The following is a 16,842-nucleotide window of genomic DNA, read 5'->3' as shown; positions in this document are numbered from 1 at the left end:
TGTTGTTTTTGGTTTCATATGTCTTCTCTAGTTGTTCCTTTTTTATTATAACAAAGGTGTCATCTACATACTGGATCCATACTTTGGGTTGTATGTGTGGAAGTGCTATAGTTTCTAGGTGTGGCATTACAATCTCTGCTATGAGTCCTGACAGTGGTGATCACATGGGTGTGCCTCTGATTTGTTGGTATATTTGTCCATCAAACTGAAAATAGGTAGTGAGGCAGGGGTTGATGAGGTCCATGATTCTGGGTATTTCAATCTGGGTGTATTTGGTTAGGTTGGGTGTGTTATATAGTACTGCTAATATGGATTCTTTTGCTAGTTCCGGGTTTATGGATGTAAAGAGTGCTGTGACATCAAATGAGACCATAATTTCATCTTCATCTATGTGTACATCTTTGATTTTCTGGAGACACTGTAGTGAGGAGTTGATAGAATATTCATTGTTCTCTGTGAGATGTCCAAACTTTTTTGTCAGTTCTTTTGCTATGTTGTATGTTGGAGTCCCTGGTAAAGATACAATTGGTTGGAGAGATATGTCAGGCTTATGTGTTTTTGGTTGACCATAGAAACGTGGGAGGATGGTGCTTTCCATCCACCACTGTTCCTCTTCTGTGATCTGGCCTTTCTTAGTTAGATTATTAAGAGTTCTCTTGATTAGGTTGTCTAGTTTCTCTATTGGGTTGGTGTTAAGTGGGATGTAGGTTTCTTTGTCCTCTAATAACTTTTTGGCCTTTTGCAAGTATTGTGATTTATCCATAATAACTGTGGTTCGGCCTTTGTCTGCTGGGAGGATGATGATGGTTTAGTGCTTCCTTAGGCTATTGAGGGTTGCGCGGTCCTCTGCTTTGAGTTGGTGCTTATACTGTGTTCTTCTGATATGTGGTATCACTGTCTGCCTTATGTTTTCTTGGGTTTCGGTGGTTAGTCCTGTAGTTTTAAATGCTGCTTCTAAGGCTGCACAGAATTCTAGCTGATTAGCATTGTCCATGTTATAGTTGAAGCCTTTCTGGAGGATAGTGTGTTCTGCAGTGGATAGTGGTTGGCTGGACATGTTGATTACCCATTCAGGTTCAGGTACTTCTTTGTTTCTGGGGTTTAGTTTGAGTAGTTTAGTTTGAAGTTTTGTTTTTCTTTCCTCAGCTTGTCTTTGGAATGTGTTCTTGATGGTGACTGTCAATATATTTGTATGCTCTGGGGTCATGATTTGTTCTAGTTGCTCCTTGAGGTTGTCTATGGTATGCTGGTATCTTTTAAAGGATGAGTAATTTTAGATGCAGCTGCCTATAGAGCTTTTCCCTAAAGCAAAGCCTGTACATTAGAGGAATAATTGTGGGAAATCTGTTTAGTGACAGTTTGGCAGTGAGGGCAACATTGCATTCCATGTTCCTTGCCCAAATGAATCAAGCATAAAAGGTTTTTATCTGAGAAAGTTTACTGCTTACTTCACAGGGTTTTCAAGGCTATAAACACTATGGCAGCGAAGGCTGGGCAGGTGACAGGGCAATAAGCTCAGAATAAAAACAAATAAACTGAACTAAAATAAAAGAGCAACATTTCATAGTGCCTTAAAGACAGCGCATACTGAGAAACGTTTCTGAAGTATTACTGTTGTTGCAATTAAAGAACTGAGGAGAACAGACTGGACTTTTGCTGAACAAAGGCACAAGGGCAAGGGTCTGGTCAGAATGCTCTGCTCTAGAACATTCTGATAGCAATTCCATGAAAATACCACAAATTTGCATCAGTAAGAATCCTAAACCATGAGGAAGCATCAAAACAAAGCAACTTTACAATAATATATAGTACATTTTCAGTATCAACTATGACGTCCTGAATCTGTAGTATTTCTGCCAGCCAGAGATGATGCATTCTGTTTTAGCTTTAAGAGAATAAAAATGAGTATTATCATAATATGTTCAATAATAAATTAGGAACTGAAATGTATTTTGTGGAACTGATATGTTGTATCAACAGATAGGTAGATAGATGCATTATGCTCAATTAATTACTTATCTGTTGATATTGTTGATCATTCATTCCATAAAAATTTTACAGGCCCGTTAATAATGCTAATAATGAATAATATGCTGATTATATATGCTGATAATTTTTGGGAAAATAATTATCAACAAAATGCACAATTTTGTAGAGAAAAAAAGTTTCCATTAAGTAATGAAAACAATATTTAAAATTATGACAAAACCATTCTAAGGACAATTATACAGCCTTCATTTATTCCCCATGTTTCCAAAGAGATTGCTACTTAGACCTGTAACATTTTGGCCCTTAATTTCCTACATGATGCCAGCACTTTAGCTAATTTATCTTAATTGTATTAAATACATCATCTGATATAGAAGAGAGACAATGTAACTTGTATTCATATTTTGATTAATAATAGTTACCAAATCAGGATTGGCTTAGTGTATTAAAAACAACATAGAAGAAAATAATTTATCATAAAACAAATTAAGCTAAGCATGATGCATGTGAAGGATTTAAATAAAAGCTCCCTGAAAAACAAAGAAATGCTTTGAAATGAATATCAGTTTGTTAATTTGTATTTAATTTGTATACTTATCTTCTTCTAAACAATGTACATTACATTTATACCTGGGTGGTATTTAATCTGATAAATTGTGAATGAGTTTGTTCAATCAGGAGTCACTGAACAAGCCTCAATTGGATGGGGTTTTGGAGGGCAAGAGGCAGTGTCAGAAAACAAGCCATTCTGATTAATGAATGTTTTCTAACTGGTCACACCCACATTACCTTTTATGAGAGTGTTCATATATACTTAGAGAATCTCAAATGTACCATTAGCTAAAATGTTGGGAGTACATATATACATACTATTCTTATTACTGCTATTCTCTTTTGGGGTAAGCAACATTATACAAAGCACAGAAGGGAAGTTAAGAAAAAGCAAGCCAAAGAAATTAAAGGAATGAGATGAAAAAGAAAAGGAAATATAGCTAAATCTAGTTCACCATTTACTATACCCCTATTCCTTCCTGAAGCAAACCATTCTTGTTACCATGTCTGTACACCAATTCACATTCCCTTCTCTCACTTCCCTTGTCAACTCTATTTAACCATAACTTCCTCAGCCTGCTCCTTTCTCTCAACCATTACCTTGTCCTTTATGTACAGGTAGTCCAAGGTTTATGTCCATTCATTCAGCGACCATTCAAAGTTACAGTGGTGCTGAAAAATGACGTCAACCAGTCCTCAAAGTTCTGGCTTTCACAGCAGAATTTTGTATTCAATACACATTCATTTTGATACTATCACTTGTTTTACTGTACAAATTCTTAAGTACCCCATTCCCACTGCATTCAATTTATTTTTGTTTCTCCTGATATACTCAACTCTTAGTTCTATATAATAAAATTGAAGTATTTTATGTCTTTAATTGCTAGAAAGCAGTTCATTTATGTATCAGTATAAATATCAGTTGATTCCAGATCATTAATGTGTTCGCTAATAAAAACTCCCTGGAAACTATGCATTCTGATCTCAGCCTCATAATAAGCTGCATAAAATCCCCTAAAGGAGCTTCAATATATAAGTAAATATATAAAGACATGCTTTTAGCACAAATTTATATTTTTGCACACTATTTCACCTGACTCTGAAGCAATTTCATATGCCAGCAGAAATACAATCCAAATCAAACTGAATCAAGTGTAAAGCCTGTGGTGATTTCAGTGCCAAACTCATCAGGATTCAAGGAAGGAAAACAGAAGGTTTAAAAAATAGTGAAAATGTGTCCAATCCTGTCCATTTTTCTGTGGAATACTGAATATTCAGCATCAATACTTATCATCCTAAAACATATTTATGTTCTGAGGCATATTTAAAGTTTAAGTTTAAATAATTATCTTAGGAAGAAGAGAGGGTTTGGGCTTTTTTTTTTTTTTTTTTTGCCAAAATGCCTTTAGGTTTCAGCAGTGCTGAAATGTGTCCTTCCAAAACATTTGAACTTTATTTTCAGTGTCATCATTCTTCTGTACATCATGTAAAGTAGATGAAAATACAAAGCATTTTTCTCCATATCTATCTGTCAATCTGATTGTATATTCACTTCATGGATAATCAATTAGCTGTGTTCAGTACTAAAGGATATTAAAAAAAAATAACAATTGCTATTAATTTTTAAGTAGTATATTATGGGTATTAACAATGATCTGAATGGCAACATCTGTTGCTCACTTGTGTTTGTTCAACACCAAAGAGTCCTTCTAAGCCCCTTCATTCTTTATACACAAAATTTCCTCTTGTTTAGATAAGTTATTTGTTATATATCTATAATAACTACAATATATAACTGTGGCATACTAAAAATTGCCAGTTCACAAAAAATAAAGCTTTTTGTTTGATCATCTAAAAACAACATTCATATTTGAGATGCAGAGCACATCAGAAATATTGGCCTTTCCAGGAGCACATTAGATCAAATTAAAGTTAATACAATAAGCAAGGGCAACAAGCTTGAAGGTTTTTAATAATGATTTAAACAAAGAGGAGAACTGTGTTACATAAAGACTAAGGCAGCCTTTCTCTGGTTCACTAGAGGTTCTGAGAGAGTTTGTGAAAAAAAATTTTTTTTAATTTAATGTGCTATGCAATACTAGCTGTAGATATATTTTTTATGCAGGGATTGAGCCCTGAAAATTATTTCAAGGGTTCCTTGAGGGTAAAAAGGTTGAGAAAGGCTGAACTAAGGCATGTTCTGGTGTAATAGTTTCTGCTCTCTTGATTTTGAATCTTCATGTCCTTCCTGGCACTTCATACAATATTAGGCTGATGTACTATGTGCTTCGTAGAGCCTTGAGCCTCATGTTATCTGTCACTGATCCTGTCAAGAATATATGAAAAACTGAATAAGGAAAAATGTAATGCAGTGGAAAAAATCAGACTGACCCTCAAATGAAACATAGCGCATAACATTCTGTATGGGATAGAGAAGAGAAATTTAGCTCAAAGGGAGGATTATATACATTGCTGGCTGCTGTTTAAAAAAAGGAAGTTCAGAGAAGACAAGGAAAAACAAGAATAGCCTACCTGGAGAAGGCAACTTATTTGCCAGGGCAGCTCACACAGTAGTGGTGCTATTTGGGCATGCCAAGGTAGACTCATGACTACTCAAGCTGCTCTATCCTGGACCAGCCATAGCTTCTTGAATTGTCTTCAAGAGCAGCCCCATGTAGAGTGTGTTACACTAATCAACGGGGGCGGTGGGAGGATGCTGAGGGGCGGTGAACTTGTTTTGGGCGGAAGGGGGGCAGTGGGTATGTTTTGGGCGGTAGAGGGGCGATGAGCATGTTTTGGCATTCGAACTTAATTTTAAAACTCCCCCCAAAAATTATTAAATCGATTATCCGGTTTACACCATTTGTACCAGCAATAAAACGAACTTATGCGACGGCTGCCCTCACGCACTTCTAAGAATGGTGAGACGAATTTGTATTCTAGGTAGGATGACCTTGAAGAACTCGACACTACGATTCTTCTCCGATCCCAACCAGCACAGCGCATGTGTCAGCTGTTTTCCCGTGCGATTAATCGCAGTGCGTGCGTTGAGCGTCCTTTCAATATGAATGTTTGATTTGACCCGTGTTTCTTGAGTTGCTTTTCGTTCGCTTCATTTCTGTTTTTTCCCCTCAGTCTCGATTTACTTTCATTGTTTATTTGGCCAGTCGGCTAGGTAAGTGCACTTATTAGTTCTTTATTGTGGTCGTGAATTATTAATTTTGAGAAACTAATGAAACTTTGAAAGCCAGCTTCCAGAATGGTGATCGTCTCACAGAATTTTGGCTTCAAAGTAACATCAATCGCCTCTACCCAGGACTGTGGACTATCATCAAAAAAAATTTTAGCGTATTTTTTTGCTGTTTTTTTAATTATCTAATTAAGAATAAAGAATTTTTAAACGTTAAAAAAGCATTTGCAAAAAAAATAAAAAAAATAAAAAATAAAAAAATTTAAAAGCGAGCATAAAAAAAACGTATTTACAGCATTTTGAAATAAACGTATTTACATAAAAGCATTTAAGCATTTTTTTTTTTTTGCATTAGTCATTTTAATTTTAATAAAAGGAATGCAATTACCTTCCAGGGCAAAAGTATCGAGTTAAATCGAACAAATTTGGTGTGTAAGTCTACTGAAAAAAAATACTTAAAATTTTTGCCTTTTATAATTCAGTAACTCCCCCTCCTCCCCATACCCTAAATTACAGGATTTTCACAAAGGGGGCATTGAAAAATTTTCCGCTCCTTAGGGGGGCGGCAGCTTCAAAAAGGTTGAGAATCACTGCACTAATCCAAGCAAGAGGTCACCATATGACTATGAGCAAGGCCTCCAGATCCAGGAACAGGCATAATTGGCACACAAGAAAGGTATGTGCAAAGGCCCTCCTAGCCATGATTGTCACCTATCCTTCCAGCAAGAACTATGAATCCAGGAGGACCCTCAGATTGCCCACCATTTCTGATTAGGGAGTATGGCCACATCCAGAATTAGAGATGAAGAATCTCTGGGACTGGGTGGTCCCAAACCTCATAGCTACTCAGCCTCATCAGGAATATGACCGAGCCTATTCCTCCCTATCCAGATCCCCAGAGCCTCCAGATACTGAGACAAAACACTGAAAGCATCACTTGGGTGACCAGAGGCTGAGATGTATCAGAGCATACTGATGATACCTAAATCCAAGTCACTGGATGAACTTTCCCAGCAGTTTCATGTAGATGTTAAATAGGAGAGGGAAGAGTGTCAAATCCTGTAACTCCCTATAAAGTAAGGGCCTAGGGTTAGATCCATAAAAATATTCAAAAGAACACTTAGTAGTCAAAACAAAGTATACCTGGTTTCCTTCACTGACCATTCTGAGGTTTTGCAGACTTCTTCAAATCTATGACTATTCTAATATTTCATTTATCTCTGGGTGCATTGAGAGTAGGCATGAGCTGGCTAATAACCTACAAGGTACAGTAATACCTTGGTTCACGAACGCTTCTGTTCACGAACAATTTGGTTCGCGAACAGCAGCGTTCACAAAATTTTGCTTCCGTTTGCGAACTCCACATCGGGTGACGAACACGACCCGCAGCCATCTTCCCTGCTCTGACATGTGGTCGTGGCTTCCTCTATCGCAGTCGCAGACAGACACTTGCTGTGTGCAGAGCAAGCATGGTGGTAAAAAGAAAGTGCAGAGCGGTAATGAAGGTGACAAGAACATGCAGAGCAATAATGAAGGTAACAAGAAAGTTACCACGGAAGAACTTGCTGAACTCCAGAGTGAGCAGCAGAAGGTGCTTGTTGAGGAGCATTCCACCGAGGAAGAGGAAGACAGAGAGGAGGTTAGCAGTGATGTGATAAAATCCAGTATGGAAAAATGGAATGAGTGCCAGGATATCTTTGAGAAGTACCACCCCAACATAACTGTAATGAACAGAGTGTTGAATCTGATGAACGATAATGTGGTCTCTCATTTCCGGAGGGTTATGCAGCGCAGGAAAAAACAAGTGACATTAGACAGATTTTTTGCCAAAACTGAGCCTGCAGCTAAGAGACAAAGAAGAGAGGAAATCCCTGAAGAAGATCTCCCCAATGTCCTTATGGAGGGGGACTCTCCTTCCAAACAATAACCGCCTCCCCACCCGCCTTCCTGTCCTCCACACCAGAAGTCGCCTCAAGCAAGGTTAGTGTTCTCTTTCTTCATACTGTACTGTACTTTGTGTCATATTTTTGTGGTTAAAAAAAAAATACATATGGTTCAGAACGGATTAACGTTATTTACATTGAACTTTATGGGAAAATTTGATTTGGTTGGCGACCAAAATCAGTTGGCAACCACATTCATAGGGGTCAGAATGGATTAACCTTATTTACATTGAACCTTATGGGGAAATTTGATTCGGTTCGTGACCAATTCGATTCGCAACCAGAATCGTGGAACGAATTAAGTTTGTGAACCGAGGTACCACTGTAAAGGGTTACTCCTGATTCTTATAGGTGCTTTCACATAGAGAATTCCTAATACCTCCAAACAGCACTATAAATGACAAACTATTCTGTCATTTAATTTGTTTAATTTCTTTTCTAGGAAAAAAAAATGTTAGAACTATCATTTTTGGCTGCAAATCTACAGGTGATTATTAGATGGCAGCAGAGAGGTGCAAAAAACTAACTCTTTGCTGCCATCTCTAGCCATCCAGATTTTTGCAGCCTGGTTACAACAGCTCTACAGAAGCAGTAGTAGGAAAAATAGAGTTAAATGGAGTTAAAAATAAAAACTAAATTCATGAATTAAACAATTTGAAAAGGTCTATTTAGGCTATCAAATCCAACTGCCTATTCAGTGCAGAAATTTAAAAGAAAGTATCGGACTAGCTCCATCTGACTACATCCAGTAAACGGGAACCCACCACCCCTCTGGATAATTGTTTTCTCTGGACAATTGTTTTCTCTGGATAATTGTTTCATTTACTGCTCTTTATTTCATTAACTGCTCTAAGTGTTTGGATTCCCCCCGTCAACATTAATCAGAATCTACTTTCCTGTAACTTAGATCTATAATTTCATTTCCTGTACTCTGGAGCAATAGAGAATAGGTCTTTATTTTCTTCAATGATTTCATATTCATAGGCCTCCACAGGGGATAAGGGGCAAGTGACAAAATGTGTATCACAATGGAAATTCTGCCTCTTGACAGGGATGCTGTGATACAAGTACGTAAGGGTGAAGCTTGTGGGATCACTTCACGACACGTTTTATCATTTTGACCTAACTGTGGTTAGGAACAGATGCCTATGGTAATTCCTTTTCCCAGTTTTCTCAAAACAAAATATTCCTAAATTGTTGAACTTCTCTCATAAAAACTGAGATTTGATTTCTAGTTTCCTGATCATACTTGTTCCCTTTAACTATTATCACCAGACCAGGTACACCCCATCCTGTACCTCTGCATTAGATTTCTGTGGCTTAACTAAAGAATTTTACATTTGCCTGTTAATTTAGTTATTTTCTGTCTTTTAGGATATTAGCTATTCCACTCAATCTTGTATCATTACCTAGAATTGCCCCATGTTAGAAACTTACTGACGTCACTAATAATTCAGTCCTCTACATGTGTTGGGAAACAACTCCCACCATTATATCCTTGGTCATGCTGAAAAGAGTTAGTTCAATGCACTGAAAGGACAGTAAGCTGAGGTAGATTTCTGCAATCCAGGCACTGTCTGGCTACTTGCAAGGAAGTAACACACTAATCACAATAGAGAGGTAGCATGACATATAAGAAGTGAATACACCGATGAATGGATAGAAACAATGACCACAACAATACAGATCCAAACTTTTTTTCCTGCCATCGTAACCAACACATTATTATTAGAACCCAACTATTTTCAATGGAAAAGAAATAGAAAGTTTTTGAGCAGGATGTAAAGTAATTCCACACTCCTTGGATTGAGTAGCTCATATTTGCTTGACTTTATAAATTAACAGTATTTATCCTTCTTACTCAAATTGAACTCTTTTTTTATAAACATAATGCAGTTTGTTGCAAACAATAGGCACAGAAGTTAATCTACAGGTTCATTTCTAGAGAGGAGGGAAAAAAAGCTGTAAAATGGATCAAGGGCTCAGCTTACAGGAGCAGAAAGCAGTTTTGATGAATTATCATATACAGCATTTTCCCTCCACAGCGAATCCCTGCTTAACATCAAAGTCCATAGCTCTTTGTGTTAGAAGCAGGTGAATCATTAGAGAGAAATGAGCCTTGAAATAATTCCAAAACCAGAGTGACACACAGGGTTAGGCTAAATCAATGACCTTACTCTATTAGATGAAAAGTCAAGACCTAAAGACTGACCTTGTAAGGGAAGAACATACTGCAGAACAGATTTAATAAATATTGTAACTTGCTCCAGATCTTAATCACAAGCATTTTGTAATCCATCTGTCCCTTCTGCTTCTTAAAGCAGAAGTTCCCACATTCACAGTGAGACTATAAAAGTCCATAAATCAATGTGTTTTAGTAGATAAAATTGTGGAAAGCACTATGAAAGTTAATCTATTAAAACTGTAAATAGAACAGGAATAATTAGCTTTACACAAGTAATTTCATAGCCTTCTAATAATTTAAGTCTAAATTTACAACTACAGCCAAGAAAACAAACAAATGGATCATTGAACAAATCAACCCAGAGTTCTCACTTGAGGGCCAAATGACCAGGCTCAAATTATCCTACTTTGGACACATCATACAAAGACCTAGCTCTCTGGAGAAGGCTCTAATGCTAGGAGAGGTGGAAGGAAAGAAGAGAAGAGACTGACCAGCAGCAAGGTGAATACACTCAGTTACAGTGGTGATTAGTACACCACTGGGAGTCCTGAAAGACCTGGTTAGGCATAGATTGTCATGGAGAAAATCTTTCTATGTGGCCAGTAGGAGTCAGCAACAACTTAATAGCATATAATCAATCAATCAAATTTACACTATCTGTATTTATGAAATATGCATGGAAATGAACTATATTTGGGAGTGAAAATGACCTACTATAGGTTACTAAACAGTAAGAAGCCAAAAATAAAATAGTGTGTTTTGGATGGTGATTTACAGAAAAATCAAGATGTATCCCCTCCACTCCCACTACTATAATCTACATAGAAGCCATTTATTCTAGCCAACAATCTTACTACTATCTTGTCTGTTCCACATAAAATAGTGTTTTCATTGGCCAAATTTAATTTATTGGCATCAATCATTCTAGAGGGGAGGTATAATATCCCTTAACAAGATTGACTTTGTCCCTGCTAAGAAGGGTCAACTGAGTCAGCTTCTCACATTTAGTAGCACTGTCCTATATACTAACCTTGGCACGTCTACCTAATAATGTCCTTATTACTCTTTATGCCAACCACATGAAGAAATCCTGCTTTTTCTACAAGTGAATTTGTCTATACAAATAACCAGGAGGGCTAATAAATTCTGGTGATGACTAATCTGGTAAGAATTCATGGGGTCAATGAAAACATCTACATAATATGTAGTAGCAGTTAAAAAGGAAAATGGCATGTTAAGGAGTATTAGAACAAGGACTAAAAATTAGGTATGTGCAATGTTTTGGATTTAATTTCAAAAAGGGCATGTGACTCTATTGCAACTCTTTAAAGCAGTCAAGTCTTTTCCCAGGATCACATTTTAGCTGCAGAGAGCATCCCTGTGATCCTGGGAAAAGGCATGGCTGCTTTAAAAAGTCACAGTCAAGAGCAGAGATATCTGTTGCTGATCATGTTGATATGAGAACACAACTACCTGTGCATTGTGACATCAAGATATGAGCTCCACCTTTTCATATTTGCATCATGATGTTGCAGATAAGTATGTAAGGATAGAGTTTAAGTTGCAACAGATGTTTTGTCACTTGCTTCCCATCGATGCCTATGAACAAGAGTTCTATATTTACACTCCCATATTTACCAAATTTGCATCTTTTCCAAATTATTTCTGAAGTGATACATAGCAATTAAAAATAAAACAGCCAGAACCAAAGTGCTTTTATATAAATCCATGATGTGCCCTTTAAATACTATGTACTGTTCTGATTGTCCCATCTCTACAGCTAGAATAAATACAAATGAACACAATCAGAAACTCAAACCAAGCCTTTTATTTTTAAAAGGAAACGGGTGATTTAAGGGAATAGGATAGATTTAGTAACTTATGTTGGATATTGAAAATCTACATTGTTTTTTTCTCCATTCTTCTTCCTAACCAAACTTGAGTCATCCAGTAAAGTTATATAGTACATAATGGCTATCATTACAAGCATGTTGTCATTCTGGCATTATTGTGGTTTGCTACAAATACACCGATAGGCACCTTCATATGTCCAACACTACTATCCCTCAGGATCCAACTGGACTTAAACAAGTGAACAGAAGTACATTTACTTATTTGAGGGATGATATACTATCATGGCTATTAATCAAGACACCTGTTAAGTTTAGCAGACAAGGCAGGAATAACCTCCTAATACTAATTGCTGAAGAATAAAATGGAATGCTTATGTTTTGCTTCAGCCAGAAAGGTTTTGCATGGGCCTCTGGTTGGCCACTGTGGAAAAAGAATGCATGACTAGATGAGCCTTTAGTTTAATCTGTAGGATTCTTGTCCATAAATTATTATACAACTGCTGTCATCTATCTCCCTCTCATCTGAATCCTTTAATCACACACACACTCACACAAACCGATCAGTGACCCTCTTTTGACTACTCTGATTGCAAACACCATTTTCTAACAGCACGTTGTATTTATATGTAAACATATATTTCATCATAAACAAATATGAAATACTGTACCCCCCCCCGAACTCGCCACAGAACATGTACAATGGCTCCTAGATAACCGGCTCCAGAAGGAGACCTCCTCAATTTCTGCAAGGTATTATGCCTTTCGCCTAAACAGATCTCTTCCCACGCTGCCGTTCTGGATAAGTATGAATTTGTGGCAGAATTTTGTTTCGGTTTTCTTTTTTTAACCGTCTAATCGGAGACCTTAGTTTTGTAAAGTTATTCCGTTATCGTTAAGACCGCGGGCGATCAGTCGCCACGGGGGCTGCTGAACGCAAGCCGTACCTGGTAAGCGTCGGGGATGTTGACGGTCTCGCCGTGCTCGGCTACGTAGCCGACGATGCCTTTGCCCCAGAGCAGCTGCATCTCGTTGGAGTTCTCCGTGCTGTAGCAAGGCAGGACCGGGGTGCCGCCGTGGACGTCGAAGACCTTAGAGACCAAGCTCTTCTTCCCGCCGCCGCCGCCTTGCACCAAAAAAAGGGAGCCCCTCAGGGCGTCTACCATAAGGCAGACGAAGATGAGGATCTTGTAGCTGAGCGCGCTGAGGTCCAAGTCGTTGGAAATATCCTTGACGAGCTCCAGGAAGAACTGCCGCTCGTTGTGCTGCTTCAGGTGGCGCTTGTAGTCCAGGGCGGTGGGCGGGCACTGGGGCAGGTTGACCCGGGACTCGAGCAGCGCGCTGAGCAGGTGCGCCGTGGTGGGCGGCAGCGAGCTGGCCTTCCTCAGCAGCGCCCTTCTCCTCGCGCTGCTCAGCGGCTCCTGAGCCCTGGCGTGGAGGTGCTCGTCGTAGGTCAGGTTCACGTGGATGGCCTTGGAGCGCGCGAAACTTCTCCTCAATTCTTTCTGGGACGCTCGGCGCTGCAGCCCGCCGGCCGTCGGCTCCAGGCTAGGTGGGACTGGGGACGAGGGGCTGCCCCGCGGCGAGAGCCCGTTGTGGTGACTGCTCGGCCGCCCTTCCACCCCACCGTCGCTGAGGTCAGGCGCTCCCCCGGGAACGGCTTTGTTAAGGAGGGCGGCTCTCCTCTTTAGCCACTTCTCCACCAGTTCCGGGTGTCTGTCCAGGAAACCTTCCACTGCAGCAAAGTCCAAGCCGGCGGAGTTTGCCATGATCCCTGTAGTTCTGCCTCGCCTTCCACCAAAGGAACTTTTGGCGCTACTTATGCCTCATGCCGCAATCTACGTGTATCATAAAGGCGGCGGGAACCCTAGCCCACTGGTTCCCACGTCCCAAGAAGGCACCAAAGGTGGTTACAAACCATTCACCCCTCACGCGGACATCTGAAGCTGCTCAGGGCAGGGGTCTCTGAATGGAGACACTCAGTGCTGAGCTCCGCGTCTTATTGGGCAATGGTCCGCTTTTTCGCTCCGTTTCCTGTTATTTTGCTAGTGATCTCCCTCTGCCCTCCTCTCTCCAAGCTCGTCGCCTTCTTTCTCGATTTTACTTCGGCGTGTCAACATTTCCCCCAAGCGCGCACGCACATACACACCGTTTGCTTCCCGCGTCCAGGTATTTCCTGCGGACTTCTCCGTTCCTCCGCTCCCAATTACCCAACCGGAGCTACCGCGGATTCCCTGGAGACGGGCGTCAGGTCCTCCTTGCTAACTACTGCTCCTGCTGGCGACGGCTCCTGCGAAACCCGGCCATCGGAGCGCTGAAAAAATTAGGGCGGGGAGGGGAGGACGCGTGAGCTGAGGGAGGGGAAGAGATGCAAAGCAGAAGCCGGCGGCGCCTTCTCTTCTGGCTGGAGGCGATTTGTGCTGGAATTTGTGCAGCAGAATGAATGAAGGCGTTAAAGGGGAGGGGCGGATGTCGATTGCCGTCATCCCCCCGCCCTTCTTCTCATAAAGCCGAAACGGAGAAATTGCACCACTGTGGTACTGGCTAATGGCTCGCCAAAGGAAATCTCAACGTATTCCAGGTCTTCCATTAAGACAGGCAAGCTCGGTGATAGATGCTGTTGGGCAGCGTCTATCGCGAGATGCATAATTAGATTGTGGAGTTGTACGTGTGCAAGAGGGAAAATCTTTTGAAAACGGATAAAAGAATATTGACAGAGACTGTGTGTGTGCGTGATTTGTAACTACGCGCGTTTTTGCTTGAGACTGAGTTCTGTCTGTGCGTAAGTTTGTTAGGGGAGTGTTAGGGGATTTCAAGACTGTTGGACCTTTTAAGCCTCCACACGCACACACCCTTTTTAAATACAAGTATGCAGACGTAGACCTTGCTGATTTTAATGGAATGGTTCCACATTAGATGGCAACTCTCGCCATTACGTTTGAGTTAATATTTAAAATTCTCTCTGTAGGAAGGCTGCTTCGAGGAAAGTGCGAGCTTTTGCGATGGATGGAGAGAATGCAGTGGCAAGATCTTGGGGCAATGGCTTTCTGTTCGGTACTCACAAATATGCAAGAATAATGACAGAAACCCAGAGTCAGAGAAAGCTGGCTGGCTTCTACAAAGGGATGCTCCCCCGAACTGGCTAAGCACGTGGTTATCTTTCCACAGAAATGTGCGAGTCCCAAGATCTGCTGAAGGAACTGCAAGCATGAGGTTTCTGCGCCTCCTCGGGCCACGAGACAGAAATCCGCCCGCTTCCATTGACATGGACTGATGTGGGGCTATTCTTACCCACACGTGGAGGAGCACATTTCATAGCTAAATCGATATTATGGATCTCAGCCTGTGTGGGTGCAAGGACATGAATGAAAACGGCTTCAAAAATTCATGAATGAGATGTCGAGCCTTCTCCATGGGCGCCCAGTACACAGCCAACCTTTAGTTGAAGCACCTGAGGACTCAACAGCGTGGCAGGGAAAGCCTTCCTAAATAAAACAAGACTGAGGCCCATTGGGAAGTGTTTTCATGCTAAAGCTCAATCCTAGAAGAGTTTAAGTTATATTTGCTTAATTTTGGCACCTGCTCTGTGGAATCTTCTCCCCCCTAAGGTGAAGCTGGCCTCATCATTGTTGAGCTTCCGGAGGTCCTTTAAGACTTGGTTATGCCAGCAGGCCTGGGGACCCCAGGGGACAGGGGAATTAGTGAGATGGCTCCCTTATTTTTAACTTCCTTTTATTCTCTGTTTTATTCTCTTTTATATATTTTTAATGTATTTTACTGTTTTTAGCTTTGTTGTACGCCCCCCAGAGTTGCCTGTGGTGAGATGGGCAGCTATATAAATTGGTTTAATAAATAAATAAATACATTTTAATTTTGAGCTCAATCTCCTTCATGAACAGATTCCTTTGGTCAGGCAAGTATTGACTCTAATTTTACAATCATGGGTGAAAATTCTGAGAAAGGAACTCTGTACATGTTCACATGTACTGTTTGCTTTACATGTGAGCATGTGTAGAGTTCCTTTCTCGGAATTTTTACCCATGATTGTAGAATTAGAGTCAGTACTTGCCTGACCAAAGGAATCTGTTCATGAAGGAGATCGAGCTCAAACTTTTGAAATAATAAGCTTGAGAACAGATCCAAAAAGAGATGAAGAGATCGAAGACGGACATATGGAATTTGATGAAGCTGAGCTGATCTTAACGAAGGAGCACAGAGCAGCATACAAACTTGGTCAGTAACAGTAATTGAAATGAACAAAAAAACAGTCGCTTCAAAAACTCTGACCTAAATATCTGCCCCAGATTATATCACTGCATTGAGCAAAATAGATATAATAAAGGAGAACAAAATAAATACCAGCTTCTCAGCACTGCACTATTTGTGATTTCACTGCAATCACTTTTTACTTGGATCTATATATCTGCCCTATTTATACTGCTAAGGAGCATTTCCATTCTGCTTGCTTGGTTAGCTCACTTGCTCACTTCAAGGTGACGGGCTCGCAAAGTAAACCCCTCCCCAGCTATTGGCTTTCCCTGGGGATGTAGCACAGCAGGAGCTGCAAAGGCTCCAGAAGATTGCTAGCGCAAACCAGGAGTTCCTACTTAAGCATGCACCATGTGAAGGGAGGCTCCAAACAGGCCCTGCTGGTAAATTCTGTATGCCACAATGTGCCAAGAGCCCTTCTGCAAGAGGAGGCCCATTTCATCATATTCCTTTTTGTCCAGAATCACACCTACTTGGGACTTTCCCCATCAATGGGTGGTTCAAGTGCTCTCCAGCCATCTTAGGAGTAGGCAGAAAACTACACTGGTATGAAATTTACCGTCCCCATTGCTGGTTCCGATCATGCCTCCGTTCCCTCCGTTCCCAATCACTCTGTCACTTGATTTTCCTCCAAGATAATGGATGACAAAGCCTAATGGATTTTATATACCCTGGATGGCATTAGAATAAGGCAGAAACCAGCTATACACACAGCTAAAGATGCCTCAGATATGGGCTGGGGATCAGATAAGGTCCTGAGGATTCAGCAGGAAAAAGGTGGTTACGAGGGCTATGGTTGCTGCAAGTGAGAAAAGGCAGTCTTTTGATAATATGCTCAGGAAAACCTAAGGTGCTGTTGCTTCA

General features: G+C 40.4%; 1 protein-coding gene across 1 annotated transcript in view; it reads right to left on the bottom strand.

Annotated features, from left to right (window-relative positions):
• Positions 1 to 13,478, bottom strand: part of PDE11A (phosphodiesterase 11A) — a 174,766-nt gene extending 161,288 nt beyond the window's left edge. The window contains exon 1 of the mRNA XM_088135821.1: positions 12,657 to 13,478. Within this exon, the coding sequence (XP_087991947.1) occupies positions 12,657 to 13,478 (822 nt within the window). The remainder of the gene's footprint in view (positions 1 to 12,656) is intronic.
• Between the last annotated feature and the right edge of the window lie 3,364 nt (positions 13,479 to 16,842).

The sequence above is a fragment of the Python bivittatus genome, unplaced genomic scaffold (assembly GCF_059951505.1).
Source record: "Python bivittatus isolate LINGU-HERP-01145 unplaced genomic scaffold, Pbiv_v1 ctg000200_np1212, whole genome shotgun sequence".
Classification (NCBI taxonomy): domain Eukaryota; kingdom Metazoa; phylum Chordata; class Lepidosauria; order Squamata; family Pythonidae; genus Python; species Python bivittatus.
This window is presented reverse-complemented; position numbering and strand designations above follow the sequence as displayed.